General features: G+C 36.7%; 1 protein-coding gene across 2 annotated transcripts in view; it reads left to right on the top strand.

The window, feature by feature from the left end:
• LOC128555127 (rap1 GTPase-GDP dissociation stimulator 1-like) overlaps positions 1-17,656 on the top strand; it is a 139,169-nt gene that overhangs the window by 49,463 nt on the left and 72,050 nt on the right. For both annotated transcript variants that reach the window (XM_053536634.1, XM_053536635.1), the window contains one exon: positions 6,291-6,437. In XM_053536634.1, coding sequence (XP_053392609.1) covers positions 6,291-6,437 — 147 coding nt within the window. The remainder of the gene's footprint in view (positions 1-6,290; positions 6,438-17,656) is intronic.

The following is a 17,656-nucleotide window of genomic DNA, read 5'->3' as shown; positions in this document are numbered from 1 at the left end:
GATTCCGATATTGAAGTCTTATCATCTTTTATGTCGCATACAGAATTTTGATGAAACTTCCCAGCAACTGTTGTAATGAATTGTAGTTGAGTATATTATCTCATTATACTGGTCTGATGATTTTTAGCTTGGCTATTTGTTAGCATGTGCGTCTGTGTCCCGATTCGTTTGAGTTTTTGCACGTAAGCATATGGTGGGAATGGATTGAACCTTCACACCCTTGTTCCCTGTTATGACTGACATGCAATGTGCATGTTCTGTAACTTTGTTTTGCCCCATTTAGACTTTTTGGTTAAGTTTTTAGCTCACCTGAACACGAAGTGCTCAAAGGTGAGCTTTTGTGATCGCCCTGTGTCCTCCGTCGTCGGCGTCGGCGTCAACAATTTGCCTGTTAACACTCTAGAGATCACAATTTTGAGCCAATCTTAATGAAACTTGGTCAGAATGTTACCCTCAGTAAAATCTTGGACGAGTTCGATATTGGGTCATCTGGGGTCAAAAACTAGGTCACCAGGTCAAATCAAAGGAAAAGCTTGTTAACACTCTAGAGGTCACAATTTTGGCCCAGTCTTAGTGAAACTTGGTCAGAATGTAACCTTCAATAAAATCTTGGACAAATTCGACATTGGGTCATCTGGGGTCAAAAATTAGGTCACCAGGTCAAATCAAAGGAAAAGCTTGTTAATACTCTAGAGGTCATAATTTTGGCCCAATCTTAATGAAACTTCTTCAGAATGTTACCCTCAATAAAGCCTTGGACGAATTTGATATTGGGTCATCTTGGATCAAAAACTAGGTCACCAGGTCAAATTAAAGGAAAAGCTTGTTAACACTGTAGAGGCCACATTTATGACTGTATTTTCATGAAACTTGGTCAGAATGTTAATCTTGATGATCTCAAGGTCCAATTTGAATGTGGATCATGTAGGATAAAAAACTAGGTCACCAGGTCAAATCAAAGGAAAAGCTTGTTTACACTGTATAGGCCTCATTTATGACCATATCTTAATGAAACTTGGTCAGAATATTAATCTTGAGGCTCTATAGGTTAAGTTCAAATCTGGGTCAGGTGGGGTCAAAAACTAGGTCACTAGGTCAAATCAAAGGAAAAGCTTGTTAACACTCTAGAGGCCACATTCATGACTGTATCTTTATGAAACTTAGTCAGAATGTTAACCTTGATGATCTGTAGGTTAAGTTCAAACCTGGGTCATGTCGGGTCAAAACTAGGTCACCGGGTCAAATCAAAGGAAAAGCTTGTTAACATTGTAGAGGCCACATTTATGACTGTATCTTCATGAAACTTGGTCAGAATGGTAATCTTGATTATCTCAAGGTCCAGTTCAAATCTGGGTCAGGTGGGGTCAAAAACTAGGACACCAGGTCAAATCAAAGGAAAAGCAAGTTTACACTGTAGAGGCCACATTTATGACCATATCTTAATGAAACATGGTCAGGATGTTAATCTTGATAATCTATAGGTCATGTTCAGATCTGGGTCAGGTGGGGTGAAAAATTAGGTTACCAGGTCAAATCAAAGGAAAAGCTTGTTAACAGTGTAGAGGCCACATTTATTACTGTATCTTTATGAAACTTGGTCAGAATGGTAATCTTGATGATCTCAAGGTCCAGTTTGAATCTGGGTCATGTGGGGTCAAAAACTAGGTCACCAGGTCAAATCAAAGGAAAAGCTAGTTTACTCTTTAGGGCCACATTTATGACCATATCTTAATAAAACTTGGTCAGAATGTTAATCTTGATGATCTTTAGGTCAGTAGGTCAGGTGAGCGATACAGGGCCTTCATGGCCCTCTTGTTTAATGTAAACTGGAGTCTCAGTAACCTCTATTTGAAATGGACTGAAACTTCACACACTTGTTCGCTGTAGGTCCCATTACTCTGTTTTGCAATACAGTATTCCCTCCCTAAACGATACCTCTCTTGAGTGATTCCCTCCTTTGAGTGGTAAACACAATTCCTCCTAAGCAAATTCAACATACTTTGCCCTCTCAAGAATGGTAATTCCCTACAATGACAAACGACACAAAAATTGACATACCAAAGCAACATTTTATCCCCCTTGAGCAACATAAGCAATGTCCGTTAGATTACAGAACATTTGGATTATTTTGGACAGGAGGGGAATATCTGATAGATAATGTATGCATGTACTGTTGAATGTCGATGGGACCCAGACTTTATATAGGATTTAATGGATGATTAGTACCTACTTATCTGAAAAGGGTGGGGTGGGGGGGTCATATGTGCTTTACAAACAGTTCTTGTTATTTAAGAGCATTTTCGTAATTTACTTGGTTTTTACAAAATGCCATCAGTAAGAGTACATGTTATAAAATCTGGAAATAAAAAGAATAAGCAGACAATATTGCCACAGTTAGATCAATTTCCTCTGATTTCATAATGTAATCATGTTGTATCAGTGTATTTCCAGACAAAAGGAATATTTGCTTTCATCCTTGAAAAGCTAGTTGCTGGTTTATCATAAAGGAATCATGATGCATAATACAAAATGCTTTCTGGCACATTGACTGGTATTTCTTGGTCAATATATTGAATTCTAGATAACAAAACTCAAACTTACAAGAACATCAATGCTGTCACTGAATTCGGCTCCAGGTCCTATCTCACCTTTCTTATTATTTTGGAAACAGATACATTATTTATTGTCCCCTGCATTTTTTGCCCGATTTTAGAACAATTTTACACAAATGGTCCTTGTGTGACCCTCTACCAAGATTGTTCAAATTATTTTGATTTGTCAAAATACATGGCCGCCAGAGGGCGTGGTCACTTTTCCCTATATGTATATAGTGGAAACTTTAAAAATCTTCGTGTGAAACTAATAGCCCGATTTCAGAATAATTTTACACAAATGGTCCTTGTGTGACCCTCTACCAAGATTGTTCAAATTATTTTGATTTGTCAAAAAACATGGCCACCAGAGGGCGTGGTCACTTTTCCCTATATGTATATAGGCAAAACTTTTAAAATCTTCTTGTGTGAAACTGCTGGCCCGATTTTAAAATAATTTTACACAAATGGTCCTTGTGTGACCCTCTACCAAGAATGTTCAAATTATTTTGATTTGTCAAAAAACATGGCCTCCAGAGGGCGTGGTCACTTTTCCCATTATGTATATAGTGGAAACTTTAAAAATCTCTTTGTGTGAAACTGCTAGCCTGATTTTAGAAGAATAATCTTACACAAATGGTCCTTGTGTGACCCTCTACCAAGATTGTTCAAATTATTTTGATTCTTCAAAAAACATGGCTGCCAGATGGCGTGGTCACTTTTCCCTATATGTATATAGTGGAAACTTTAAAAATCTTCTTGTTTGAAACTGCAAGCCCAATTTTAAAATGATTTTACACAAATGGTTTTTGTGTGATCCTCTACCAAGATTGTTCAAATTATTCCGATTCGTCAAAAAACATGGCTGCCAGGGGGCGTGGTCATTCTTCTCTGAATCAATAGTAGCTAGAGCCTTGATATTTGGCGTGTGATATCAGATTTGTAATGTTTACCATAATTGTTCAAATTATTGCCCTAGGTTCAAAAGTGTGTGTGACATGTATATAATATATGCTAACATAGAAGAAACTTAACTCTGTACTCATAAAAACACACTTAAAGCCTTGTACACAGGTGAGCGCTTTAGGGTCAATGACCCACTTGTTCACACTAGAGATCATAAGTTTAAACAAGTTTTAGTAAACATTTGTTAGAATGTTTGCCTCAATTTAATCTCAGGAGGATATGTTACCAGTCACTTGGGTCAAAAATGAGGTCATGAGGTCAACATTTAGAGGCCATATTTCTTACCAGATCTAGGTGAAACTTGGTCAAAATATTTGTCTCTATGTTCAAAACTATGTGGACTAAAATCAAGAAATAGGTAACTAGTTAAAATAATAGAAATACCTTGTTAACACTATATAGGACATGTTTTAACAACTTTGAATAAAATTCTATAAAGTATTACATGCCATCATAAACAGATTTTATGCTTTTTAACCGTTGATTCATTATGAATTATCATTCCTGGTATATTTTCTTTATTGAATTAACAAAATATGCGATTTGTTACCATAAAAATGCCAACTTGCCAGATATTTAGAAGTGCAGGTAGCAATAAGATAATAAAGAAAAAATCTATCAGTGTTGAAGACAGACAGAAGTACATAAATTAGTTGGATGTAAATAGTTTCATTGAAAATGTCTGAGTTTTTTTATTCCCCTCCATTGATCAACCAATGGTATGTTTATATGTAAAAGCAATAATATTTCTGAGATAGACATATCTGTAAATTGACAATATTTTTCCTCTAGATAATGCCTCTGCCATCTCAGTCAGTTATTTTATCATACATGATACCTGTTATTTAATTCCTAGATGGTTCCTAGTTAGCTAGACTATTGTAAACATTTAAATCTGTTATGCACTTTTTTTACGATTTTTTTCATTTTCACAACAGGGTGCGTAATATACACCAAAGTAGAGCTTCATACATTTTTTCCCAGTTTGATAGCACATAAGTATCCCCGAAAATCAGACAGTTATTGTCAGCTGTCTGGTGTTTACATTATTTGCACCTATAGCAGAGTGCTTTCGCTTGGGTCTAAAAGCAGATACGGTACCGAACCTATGATAATATACGGTAAAGTTGGTTATAATTGCGTATTTTCTTGCTATACCACCCAGATACTAGTATCTGCAGGCTGTATTGGATTCCAGTCCATCCATCTGTTGGTCTGTCCATCCATCCGTCTGTAGACGGAATTTATCCACGCTATTTCTCAGCAATTATTTGCCAGATTTCCATCAAACCTTGTAATTATTATCAGTACTAAGCCTAGTTGTGCATGTGTGAAGCGGGTTCCATTTGATGATTTAGCAGTTTATTAATTTTTTCTTTATACATATATGGACAAAATTTGTCCGCACTATTTCTCGGTCCTTATATGCCAGACTTTTATCAAACCTTTTATTATCATTGGTACCAAGTCAAGTTGTGCATGTGCAAAGCATATTTTTGGCCCTTTATAAATTTTTTCTTCATATGTATATAAAAAAAAGTTGTCTACGCTATTGCTCTGCCATTGTATGCCAGACTGTTATCAAACCTTGTTATTATTATCAGCGGTACCAAGTGTAGTTGTGCATGTGCGAAGCACATTCCATTTTAATGATTTTTCATGAAGTTATGGCCCTTTATTTGTTTCAAATATGAATAGTTACGTTGGAAAAAACTTAGATAATGTTCTAACATATTTCAGTAGTAACCAGTTGATGACCCTTAGCGATTACATGGTCCCTTGACCATGACCTACTGACTTACTTTCTTCTTTTTAGCTCACTTGTCACATAGTGACATAGTGTCACATATTTGTGAACGCCCGTCGTCAGTCCGTCCATCCACATTTTGTAATCAATTTCAATCGAACTTGCACACAACTTGTATTCGCATATCTTGGTTCTTTTTGAAAACTGGCCAGATCCCATCATGAGTTCCAGAGTTATGGCCCCTTAAAGGGCCAAAATTTGCTATTTTGGCTTTTGCAGCCATAGAGACTTCATTTATGGTTTGATTTGATACAAACTTGCAAAATATCTTTAACAACAATAGATCTGGGATTCCACGAGGAATCCGTCAGATCCAATCATAGGTTCTGGAGTTACAGCCCCTGATTGACCCCTGAAAGAGCCAAAATTTGTTAATTTTTACTTTGTGAACACGATAGAAGTGACATTTTACATTCAATTTTAACCACACTTACACACAACATAAGTCACAATAAGATCTCAGTTCCTTTCGAAAACCGGCTATCAACCTTTATGGGTTCTAGAGTTAATGCCTCTGAAAGGGGCACAATTTTCTATTTTGGCCCTTTAAGCCATACAGATGTTTCATTTATGCTTTATACAAACTTGCACAGAATGTTTAACTTGATGATCTCTAAGCCAAGTTATAAACTGGTTCATGTGGGATCAAAAACTAGGTCACCAGGTTAAATAAAAGGAAAAGCTTGTTAACACCCTAGAGACCACATTTATGACCTATCTTCATGAAACTTTGTAAGAATATTTATCTTGGGTCATGTGGGGTCAAAAACTAGGTCACAACTCAAATCAAAGGAAAAGCTTGTTAACACTGTAGAGGCCGCATTTATGGCCCTGTCTTTATGAAACTTGGTCAGAATGTGTATCTCAATGATTCCAAGGCCATGTTTATCATGACCCTCTTGTTATTTTGAAATGATGTTTTTCAGACATTGGTCGAAGGATAGTGGATGATAATGATGGTATATGCATACTGCTACGGCTATTACGGTCTCTTTTATCTAACACCAAGTGTGAAGCAGACAGGCTGAGGACAATTGCATGTGGCTTCCTTCTCAATCTTACCAATAGCAATGGTGAGTTAAATATACCACGGACATAGAGCAGTGATGAGTTACTGGTATATTTTATAGGGAGACAACATTTGAAATCTTACACAAGAGCAGTGGTGAGTTATATATTGTAAAGAGGCTACATTTGAAGTCTGACATGGAGCAATGGTGAGTTATGTGTGGTGGGAGACGTATTGATTTACTCCTGTCTGTCTGTCCATCCGTCTGTCACAAATCTTGTTGGCACTCTTAAGTGGAACATTTCTCATCCGATCTTCACCAAACTTGAACAAATTATGTTTGCCAATAAGTCCTCGTCCAAGTTTGATAACTAGCCAAATCAGCCTGGGCACTTCGGAATTATGGCCCTTGAATTACTGATCCGGACCACTCATCCAAACCACTTTGAATCATTAAACCAAAACTTACTGAACCACTCATCCAAGTCCACTTTGAACTTACTGAACTGCGTGGCCCTTTAAATTACTGAACCAAAACTTACACCTGAAGTGTACTTTTCTGAACCAATTACTATTCAGATGATTAGGCAGTTGTGGGAGACATGCGCTTTTCTCAAAAGCAGCGCTAGTATATTGTGATGAGTCCTACATAGAGCAGTAGAGATTTATGATTGATAAAGCTACTTTTGAAGTCTGACATAAGGCAGTGGAGCGTTAAATATAGCAAAGTTGCTACATACATAGAGGGGTGTTGAGTTACTAGTATATATCATAATGACACTACATTTGAAGTCTGACATAGAGCAATGGTGAGTTATAGATTGTAATGAGGTTACACTTTAAGTTTGACGTAGAGAAATCACTACATATAGAGCAGTTGCGAGATACATATTGTAATGAGACTACATTTGAAGTCTGACATAGAGCAATGGTGAGTTATATAATGTATTTTGGCTACCTTTAAATTGGAACTATGTAATTATTTCATATTTGTCTCTAGACATTCTGAAGGCACTGTATATGCTGTCAAGTTAGATTTCTATGAATGTTGCTACTTTTGAAAAATGACATAGAGCTGTGGTGTGTTATATATTGATGTCACAGTGATGTCAGTGAATGTGACAACCGTTAAAGTCTGACATAGAACAGTGGTGAGTTATATATTGATATCACAGTAGATGTCAATGAATGTGGCAACCTTTGAAGTCTGACATAGAGCAGTTGTGAGTTATATATTGATATCACAGTAGATGCCAATGGATGTGGCAACCGTTAAAGTCTGACATAGAACAGTGGTGAGTTATATACTGATGTCACAGTAGATGTCAATGAATGTGGCAACCTTTGAAGTCTGACATAGAGCAGTTGTGAGTTATATACTGATGTCACAGTAGATGCCAATGTATGTGGCAGCCTTTGAAGCCTGACATAGAGCAATGGTGAGTTATATACTGATGTCACAGTAGATGCCAGTGTATGTGGAACCTTAAAGTCTGATATACTGTAAAAGCACATATTTTTGCTTGGTCAAAATTTCGCGAATTTGAAATTTTGAGTATGTTCACAAGGTTTAATATTCGCGAAATTGTTAAAATGGTGTCCTACTTTAATTTGAATTATACTTATGGTAAATATTTATGCGAGTATTAATTTCCGCGAGATGTAGGGCCTCGTGAATAAGGCGAAAATTAAACCCTCGCGAAAATTTCTGCTTTTACAGTAGGGCAGCTGTTATTAGATATATACTGATGTCACAGTAGATGCCAGTGTATGTGGCAACCTTTGAAGTCTGACATAGAGCAGTTGTGAGTTATATACTGATGTCACAGTAGATGCTAATGTATGTGGCAACCTTTGAAGTCTGACATAGAGCAGTTGTGAGTTATATACTGATGTCACAGTAGATGCCAATGTATGTGGCAACCTTTGAAGTCTGACATAGAGCAGTTGTGTGATATATACTGATGTCACAGTAGATGCCAGTGTATGTGGCAACCTTTGAAGTCTGACATAGAGCAATGGTGAGTTATATACTGATGTCACAGTAGATGCCAGTGTATGTGGCAACCTTTGAAGTCTGACATAGAGCAGTTGTGAGTTATATACTGATGTCACAGTAGATGCCAGTGTATGTGGCAGCCTTTGAAGTCTGACATAGAGCAGTTGTGTGATATATACTAATGTCACAGTAGATGCCAATGTATGTCCCAACCTTTGAAGTCTGTCTTAGAGCAGTTGTGAGTTATATATTGATGTCACAGTAGATGCCAATGTATGTGGCAACCTTTGAAGCCTGACATAGAGCAGTTGTGAGTTATATACTTATGTCACAGTAGATGCCAATGTATGTCCCAACCTTTGAAGTCTGACATAGAGCAGTTGTGAGTTATATATTGATGTCACAGTAGATGCCAATGTATGTAGCAACCTTTGAAGTCTGACATAGAGCAGTTGTGAGTTATATACTGATGTCACAGTAGATGCCAATGTATGTCCCAACCTTTGAAGTCTGACATAGAGCAGTTGTGAGTTATATATTGATGTCACAGTAGATGCCAATGTATGTGGCAACCTTTGAAGTCTGACATAGAGCAGTTGTGAGTTATATACTGATGTCACAGTAGATGCCAATGTATGTAGCAACCTTTGAAGTCTGACATAGAGCTAGCTGATGTGTAGATATATTAACCTTGTTGTACAGTTTTGATGCACATGATATGTGTCCCAACCTTTGAAGTCTGACATAGAGCAGTTGTGAGTTATATACTGATGTCACAGTAAATGCCAATGTATGTGGCAACCTTTGAAGTCTGACATAGAGCAGTTGTGTGTTATATACTGATGTCACAGTATATTTTAAATGAATGTTGCAACCTTAAGTCTGACATAGAGCAGTTGTGAGTTATATACTGATGTCACAGTAGATGCCAATGTATGTGGCAACCTTTGAAGTCTGACATAGAGCAGTTGTGAGTTATATACTGATGTCACAGTAGATGCCAATGTATGTCCCAACCTTTGAAGTCTGACATAGAGCAGTTGTGAGTTATATACTGATGTCACAGTAGATGCCAATGTATGTGGCAACCTTTGAAGTCTGACATAGAACAGTGGTGAGTTATGTATTGATGTCCAGATAGATGTCAATGAATATGGCTAACTTTAAAGTCTGACAAAGAGCAGTGGTGAGTTATATATTGTTGTCAATGTAAATGTATTTGGATGTGGCTAGCTTTAAAATATGACATAGATCAGTGGGTAGGAACCTTCCAAAGTGACATCTAGCTGACTTACAAAAGGTTGGTGATTCTAATAAGATGTCAGCAGTGATGGAAATAATGCACTATGTGGCACCTTAAATCTTCATCTTTAAAAGCTGGAGAGTCTTCATATGACCAAAATTGTGTTGGTGTCACTTATACCAAAGCAATAAATTTGTTACCCACTCCTACTTGTTGAAATCAGTTTTAGGGACTATAGGTTTGCACTCATCCGTCAGTCATGTCCATCACATTTTTTCTGATCCCTAACTCATCTATCAATTGATTTTGATTTTACTTGTCACAAATGTTCCCAATAATCAGACAATGTTTGGCACACAAACCCAGTCCCATAGCTCAAAGGTCAACATCACATTTGGAGGTCAAAGATTAATAGGTCTTATTTTCATGTCTGGTCAATAACTGCCATCCATCAAAGAATTTTGATTTTACTGGGCACATTTATTGCTCATAACAAAATGATGTGTCATGTGCAAGACACCTAGTTTAAAGGTCAAATATCTACATGCCACTGAACTCTTTGTAAAACAATTAATATCCTGACACCAGTGGAAACATCTAGCAGATCTGTTTATTCAGTATGTTAGCTTGCTTGGAAGCAGTGGTCTAGGAATTAGACTAGCTACTAGTCTGATAATAAGTTTTTATACCCCCACAAAACGAAGTTTGTGGGGGTATATAGGAGTGAGCTTGGCGGTCGGTCGGTCGGTCGGTCGGTCGGTCTGTTGGTTTTTGTGGTTTCCGGATGATAACTCATGAAAGCCTTGACTGATTTAAATAATTTTTGGAACACAGATGTAACATCAGAAAATACAGGTCAAGTTCGAATTTGGGGTCAATAGGTCAAAGGTCAAGGTCACAGTGACCCTGAACAGTTAAACGGTTTCCGGATAATAACTTGAGAACGCTTGGGCCTATGATCATATATTTTGGTACACAGGTGTAACATCATGAAATACAGGTCAAGTTCGACTTTGGGGTCTGTAGGTCAAAGGTCAAGGTCACAGTGACTCGGAACAGTTAAATGGTTTCCGAATGATAACTTGAGAACACTTGGGCCTAGGATCATAATTTTTGGTACACAGGTGTAACATCATGAAATACAGGTCAAGTTCGACTTTGAGGTCTGTAGGTCAAAGGTCAAGTTCGCAGTGACTCGGAACAGTTAAACGGTTTCAAGATGATAACTTGAGAACGCTTGGGTCTAGGATCTTAAATTTTTGTACACAGGTGTAACATTATTCAATACAGGTCATATTTGACTTTGAGATTAGTAGGTCAAAGGTCAAGGTCACAATAACACGAAACAGTTAAAAGGTTTCCGGATGATAACTTGAGAATGTTTGGGCCTAGGATCATGAAAATTGATAACGAGGTTGGTTATGACCAGCAGATGACCCCTAATGATTTTGAGGTCAGCAGGTCACAGGTCAAGGTCACAGTGACCCGGAACACTTAAACGGTTTTCGGACAACAACTTCACAATGTTTGGGACTAGGATCCTGAAATTTAATAGGGAGGTTGGTCATGACCAGCAGATGACCATAATTATTTTGGGTTCCAAAGGTCAAAGGTCATTTAAATCTTTTCCGGACAATAACTTGAGAATGCTTGGGCCGAGGATCATGAAACTTTATAGGGAGGTTGATCATGACCAGCATATGACCTCTATTGATTTTGAGGTCAGTAGGTCAAAGGTCAAGCAAGTTCAGCTTTGACGTTGGCTTAGTTCTGTGACAAGGCCATATTGTGGGGGGTATAATTCGTCACTCCTGTGACAACTCTAGTTTTATATACTAACGTATTTCCTAGTCAGATATCTTTCATTTATAGATAGCTCCCTGTTTATAGATTGCTCCCTGTTGAATATCTGACTGTACATTCGGCAGCAGGAAAAGGTAACCATGTTATAACTATGAAGGGAAGTAATTTAACATAAAATTGAGAAGAGACTATGACTGGCAAATGTAAGGACTGTGACCAGTCTAGTCTAGGAATTTACTAGAGATAAACTACAATATATTATGTCAGAATTACTGACACATCAGGATGGCACAACCCTTTAATTAAAACATGGATACTGATTTTAAATTTCAAAACTTACCAAAATATATTATACTGCCTTAAACTAATCTTTCAAGATTGATCTTAATGAATAGTAGTGAAAATTATTGATAAAGAGGACAAAGCATAACTTTAGACTAAATGATCAAAAGGGTAAAAACATTAGGTTCATGTTGCTACAATAAATGTAAGTGTATTTTGTGACTCTCTGCTTTAAAGTAACAACAATCCAAATAAATTACAATGTTTCACTAAAGTATTTAAGGACAAATATGAAAGTAATTGCTGCTAAACAATATACTTTAAAGGTGAAATAAATACCCAAAGATTAATACAAAAATAATTTAAATTACTAAGTAATGAACCCTTAGATAGTTTCGTTAATGTTATAAAAACAGAAAAAAATCTCTAAACAACTTTTCATGAACTGATTGATGTATCTTCAACAAACTTGGGATTTTCTCAAGTTTTTTAAATGATACCACTTGACAGAACCCAGGGGCAGTCAGAAGTAGAAATATAAGAAAGTTGCGTTTTCTCATAAACAGCTACTTGGGTGTGTACCAAACTTGGTCAAAAGTATCCTTTGATGGACCTTTTTCAAAATTATGCAAATGGTTATGCTTGTCTGCACTTAGGTAAAAACAGAAACTCTGTTAAATGACTTTCTGTCATAAGCTGGCAGATGGATCTTCACCAAACTTGTCCAGAAACAAGGGCAAAATGTCATTGTCAGATTTGTTACTTACTTTTTCTAGTTTTAAAAGACTCGTGATTATAACCTGTCATTTTATGAAAGTATCAAGGTGAATTTTGCACTTGAGATACTGATAGCTTCCTATGTTAATGGGATAAAAGAATAAAATCAGGTAAAACACTACACAGAGAGAATTTGCATGAGTGCCAAGTTTCAGTGAGAGAGAAGTTAATTAACTTAGTGGTGTAGGATTGGATAATGAGATGTATTGTCTGTTCTCCACAAATGTATCAGTAGCTGAACACCCTCAAGTAAATACATAAACAAGTCGCAAGATTTCCTGTGGCCAGAAGTTATACAGACCAAAAATTGTTGATAATAACTTATGGGTGAATAACGTACTTGTTTTGTTTTTTAATATACCATTACGCTTTAATGTAAGAAATATTACTCCATTCTACATGATGTACAAGTAGTTATATGAACTATGTATTTCTTAATTCTGAAAGTTATTGTTTTGAGCAAAAATAACTATATTTCCCTTTCATGTATAACATAACTTTTAGCTCAACTGGTCGCATTCCTTGGCTATTGGAATACTTTACTAGAGCTTTCACAAATGTAATTCATGCCTTCACCTGGACTTGCTTGACAACACAGGACCATAATCTAGGAAACTGAAGAGCAATTAATATATAAACCCTTATGCACAACAAGGTATCAATATTGATCATTGCTGAAAGTTTGAATAAATTATATGAAATAATGAATGAGGAATTCAGGTCACAAACATTTCACTATATATCATATAGAGTGCTAGCTATATTGCAAAAACGGCGTTCCATAAATGCGATAAGCCAATCGCATATCGGTAAAAAGTCACGTGAAATCACCCAGTCCCCATGTGCTATACTACTTGTTGCATTCCAATATACCTGCGGCCTTCAGGCCGCAGGTAATAAAAACAATATTCTGAAATTGAAAAAATGTAACGGGTATTACAAGATTTATGTTACCTCAGCCTGAAGTCAGGTGTTTCTGTTCATTTACTTCCAACATTATTTCAGTGATGGAAGGAAAAAAATTTAGTTTTTTTTTCTTTCTCCTCTAATTAGTATCATACAGTGATGTGGATATGGTGAGGCACACTGAGGTCACTGATCCAGTGTTTTCTAAGAAAAAACATTTTTCATTTTACATATTTGTTATGCCTTTAACCCTTAGCCTGCTGGCGGCAAGTAACTCTGCCTTTGTGACCAGTGCAGACCAAGATCAGCCTGCTGGCGGCAAGTGACTCTGCCTTTGTGACTAGTGCTGGTGGCAAGTGACTCTGCCTTTGTGACCAGTGCTGGCAGCAAGTGACTCTGCCTTTGTGACCAGTGCTGGCGGCAAGTGACTCTGCCTTTGTGACCAGTGCTGGCGGCAAGTGACTCTGCCTTTGTGACCAGTGCTGGCGGCAAGTGACTCTGCCTTTGTGACCAGTGCAGACCAAGATCAGCCTGCACATCCGTGTGCAGTCTGATCATAGTCTGCACTGTTCGCTATTCAGTTAGTATCTTTTTGGTGAGCACCCCTTTTAAGAGTAAATGGTACTGTCCAAATTGAAAGATGGACAAGTTAATTATAGAAGTTTAGCAGGGTATGGGTTAATTACCAATACATTTGTAAGGGATTCTTGATGGATAACCTTTAATTATACTGCCGTGTAACTTTGGAACATAGTGGGGATAAGGAGTGAGTGTTTGCATGCAGTGAACCGGTTTAAGCTCCCCAGTGGTGTCTACCACCATTCCAAAGCTGTACTTCAATATGTTTCTTAAAATATGTGTGTTTTATCCTTGTTGTATGTTTGTTATACATTGACTGCTGTGTGATTTTGTTTTGAAAGACTGCGTCCTGGGAACATGGCTATTCCAACTGGATCAATATCCTTACTGTTTTTTTAGCTCAACTATTTGAAATTTTTCAAGAGCTTTTGTAATCACCATTTTGTCTGCATCCGCATCAGGACAGTTTTGCATGTAAGCATGTTTCTTAACAACTACTGAGCCAAATGCTTTCAAACTTCACACATGTCTTTCGCATTATTAGATGACCTTCCAGGACAAGTCACATAACTTTAGCTTTCATTTTGTCAAAATTATGCCCCTTTTTAACATAGACTTTCAGGTTAAAGTTTTGCATGTAAGCAGGTTTTTCAAAAGGTACTTGGCCAAATGCTTGCGAACTTAATACATGACTTCTGCAACATGAGATGGTCTCATGTTTCACGTTACGTAACTCTAGCTTTCATTTTATCAAAGTTATGACCTTTTTTTCACATAGAAATTTTTGAAAGCACGTTTCTCAATTACTTGACTAAATGTTTTCAGATTCTCCACACACCTTTGGCATCTTGGGATGACCTCACATGCAAGTTTCATAATACTGGCTTACATTGTAGCAAAATTATGGCCCATTTTTCAACTTAGAAAAGTTTGCTAAAGCTTTTGTATGTAAGCTAGCAATATGTGGAAGGGCTTCAAATAGTCCAGTGTGCTGTCATTAGACAGCTGTTGTTTTTGATTGCATTTGGGGCAGCTCGGGATTATTTCAATTTCACTGTTACCAGAAATAGAAAAAAAACAGTTTTTGAGCAATAACAATATATTGTGGCCAAACATGATATATAACATGCTTAAGTAAAGACCTAGCTTGTGATTGTATTTTATGCCGCTGAGGTCAAGGTTGCTCTGTTCATCCCTGTGTCAGTTCTATTATAATGACACAGCTTCTAGGGTTGCTTGTGCAGTGTAAAACAAAAAACGTCCAACCTTTTGCAACTGAGAGGCCAGACAACAAGCCTTAACAACTTAAACAATTTCAGATAACCAACTGTCAAAAAATGCTACAAATCCAACCCTTAACTCCTGGTACCACCCATGCAACCAACCAGTTTCAGTTATTCTATTGTGTGGACCAAGTTTTGAAAGATGAGTCTTATCAAAAACTTGATTTCAGAAATATTCTAACAAGCGGGCATTTAATATGAAAAAAAAGATGTAACTACTTAGTTTGTATTTGGGCCTGTAATGTAAATGATAATGTTAAACTGATTATTGCTTGGTACAAAAGCCTGTCTCACACAGCACATCCTTAAATAAATACTGCAATAAATTAGCTGCCTCCAGGAACTGTTGTGTATGTGTTTCCCATTACTCTGATAATTCCTGGATCTTATTTTATTTATTTACTTCATGAAATATTAGTAGTTATAAAGATTAATGAACAACATCAATATTTTCTTCTTGTACAAGGTGATAATTACTGGTTTATGTGCCAACATGTCTACTTGTTAGCTCACCTGAGCACGAAGTGCTCATGGTGAAGTATTGTGATCACGCTGTGTCCGTCGTCCGTGCGTCAAGTCGTCCGTCGTCAACATTTGTGTTTAAACGACATCTCCTCCAAAACAACTGAATGGATTTTGATGAAACTTGGCCATGATGTTCCTTGGGCGGTCCTCTACCAAAGTTGTTCAAACGGTTCCGCTTGGTTGCAGATAGGGGCTTGCAAGAGCTAAAAATAGAAAAAACTTCAAACGACATCTCCTCCTAAACCGTCTTGGTCCAATTTGGAAATAATTTCACAAAAATGGTCCTTATGCTACCCTCTACCAAGATTGTTCAAATTACACCGATTTGTCAAAAGACATGGCCGCCAGATGGCGTGGTCACTTTTCCCTATATGTATATAGAGGAAACTTTAAAAATCTTCTTGTATGAAACTGCTTGTCCGATTATAGAATAATTCTACACAAATGGTCCTTGTGTAACCCTCTACCAAGATTGTTCAAATTATTTTGATTTGTCAAAAAACATGGCCGCCAGAGGGCGTGGTCACTTTTCTCTATATGTATATAGTGGAAACTTTAAAAATCTTCTTGTACTAAACTGCTAGCCCAATTTTAGAATAATTTCATACAAATGGTCCTTGTGTGACCCTCTACCAAGATTGTTCAAATTATACTGATTCGTCAAAAAACATGGCTGCCAGAGGGCATGGTCACTTTTCCCTATATGAATATAGTGGAAACTTTAAAAATGTTCTTGTATGAAACTGCTTGTCCGATTTTAGAATAATTTAACACAAATGGTCCTTCTATGACCAGTCTTGTTATCCGGATAATATGAAATGCGGTGATAATTCCAAAATGCTACAAACTGGATGAAACAGTCAGACTTGGTAAGGACATTGTTTTTCCAATTTATTATTTTCTAATTACTCATTCTGATCGTTTAAAGTATTATAACTGGTTCAGCATGGTTTAGAAGCTGTGCCATTTGCACTAAACAATTTGCATATGGGACATTTTGTTCACTCTGGAAAGACTTAATGTTTACATTTTGCTTTTGAGAACGAGTTTGGCGATTTAAAGCGTTGTCAACCTCATTTAATGGACTTTCGGTAATGAATATTATTTTGTATTTTTCAGTTATTATATAAACAATGATATGAACATGTTCAGAAGTCTTTATTTTATATCAAATAACCTAAATTGACGAATATATAAGCATTTGTACTAGTCGATGGATACTGACCAAAGTGTTCATAGAAATTTCGAAGATAAAGCCCGAAATGTTATATGGATAATAGCCATCATTGTAGTTTGAAATTTTGCATATCCTGTTCTTAAGGTAGAATGTTGTATATTGAAGAAATATACGCATGAAATGTGGTAACTTGTTACTGTAGCATGCCCAAGGTAATGTATTATACACATAGTACCAGATGTTCCTGAAACATTTTATCAAAAGGGTAAATGTCTATATCTTTGATATTCGTCGCACTTTTAACAGAATGTAACTGTTTTGGTTTGTTTCAGTTTTTACCACGCAAAAAATTGCTCTTTGTAAATAATTGCTTGTCAACTAGTATACCAGGTTCAGTCTTCATGAAACTTGTACACATCTTTAATTACTGATATTCAGTTCACAAATCAACACCAAATTGTTTTTGACAATTATTTCACTACCAGCGAATATTTTTTGGTGTTATTCCTTCATGCAGTTTAGATTGATATCCACGCCTATTCTCATTCGACACATATTCACGATATTTTAAAACACTATCTTCATGGATCTTACAACAGTGTGAAATAATTTCTTGCAAAGTGTCTTCATACCATTCACAATAACTACATTGATACTTTGGCTTTCCCTACAGCTGAATCTCTTGTAGTTTTCATAGGTGTTCTTATTT

The sequence above is a fragment of the Mercenaria mercenaria genome, chromosome 2 (assembly GCF_021730395.1).
Source record: "Mercenaria mercenaria strain notata chromosome 2, MADL_Memer_1, whole genome shotgun sequence".
NCBI classification, from domain to species: Eukaryota; Metazoa; Mollusca; class Bivalvia; order Venerida; family Veneridae; genus Mercenaria; species Mercenaria mercenaria.
Note: the sequence above shows the minus strand (reverse complement) of the source record. Positions and strands in the feature narration are given on the sequence as shown.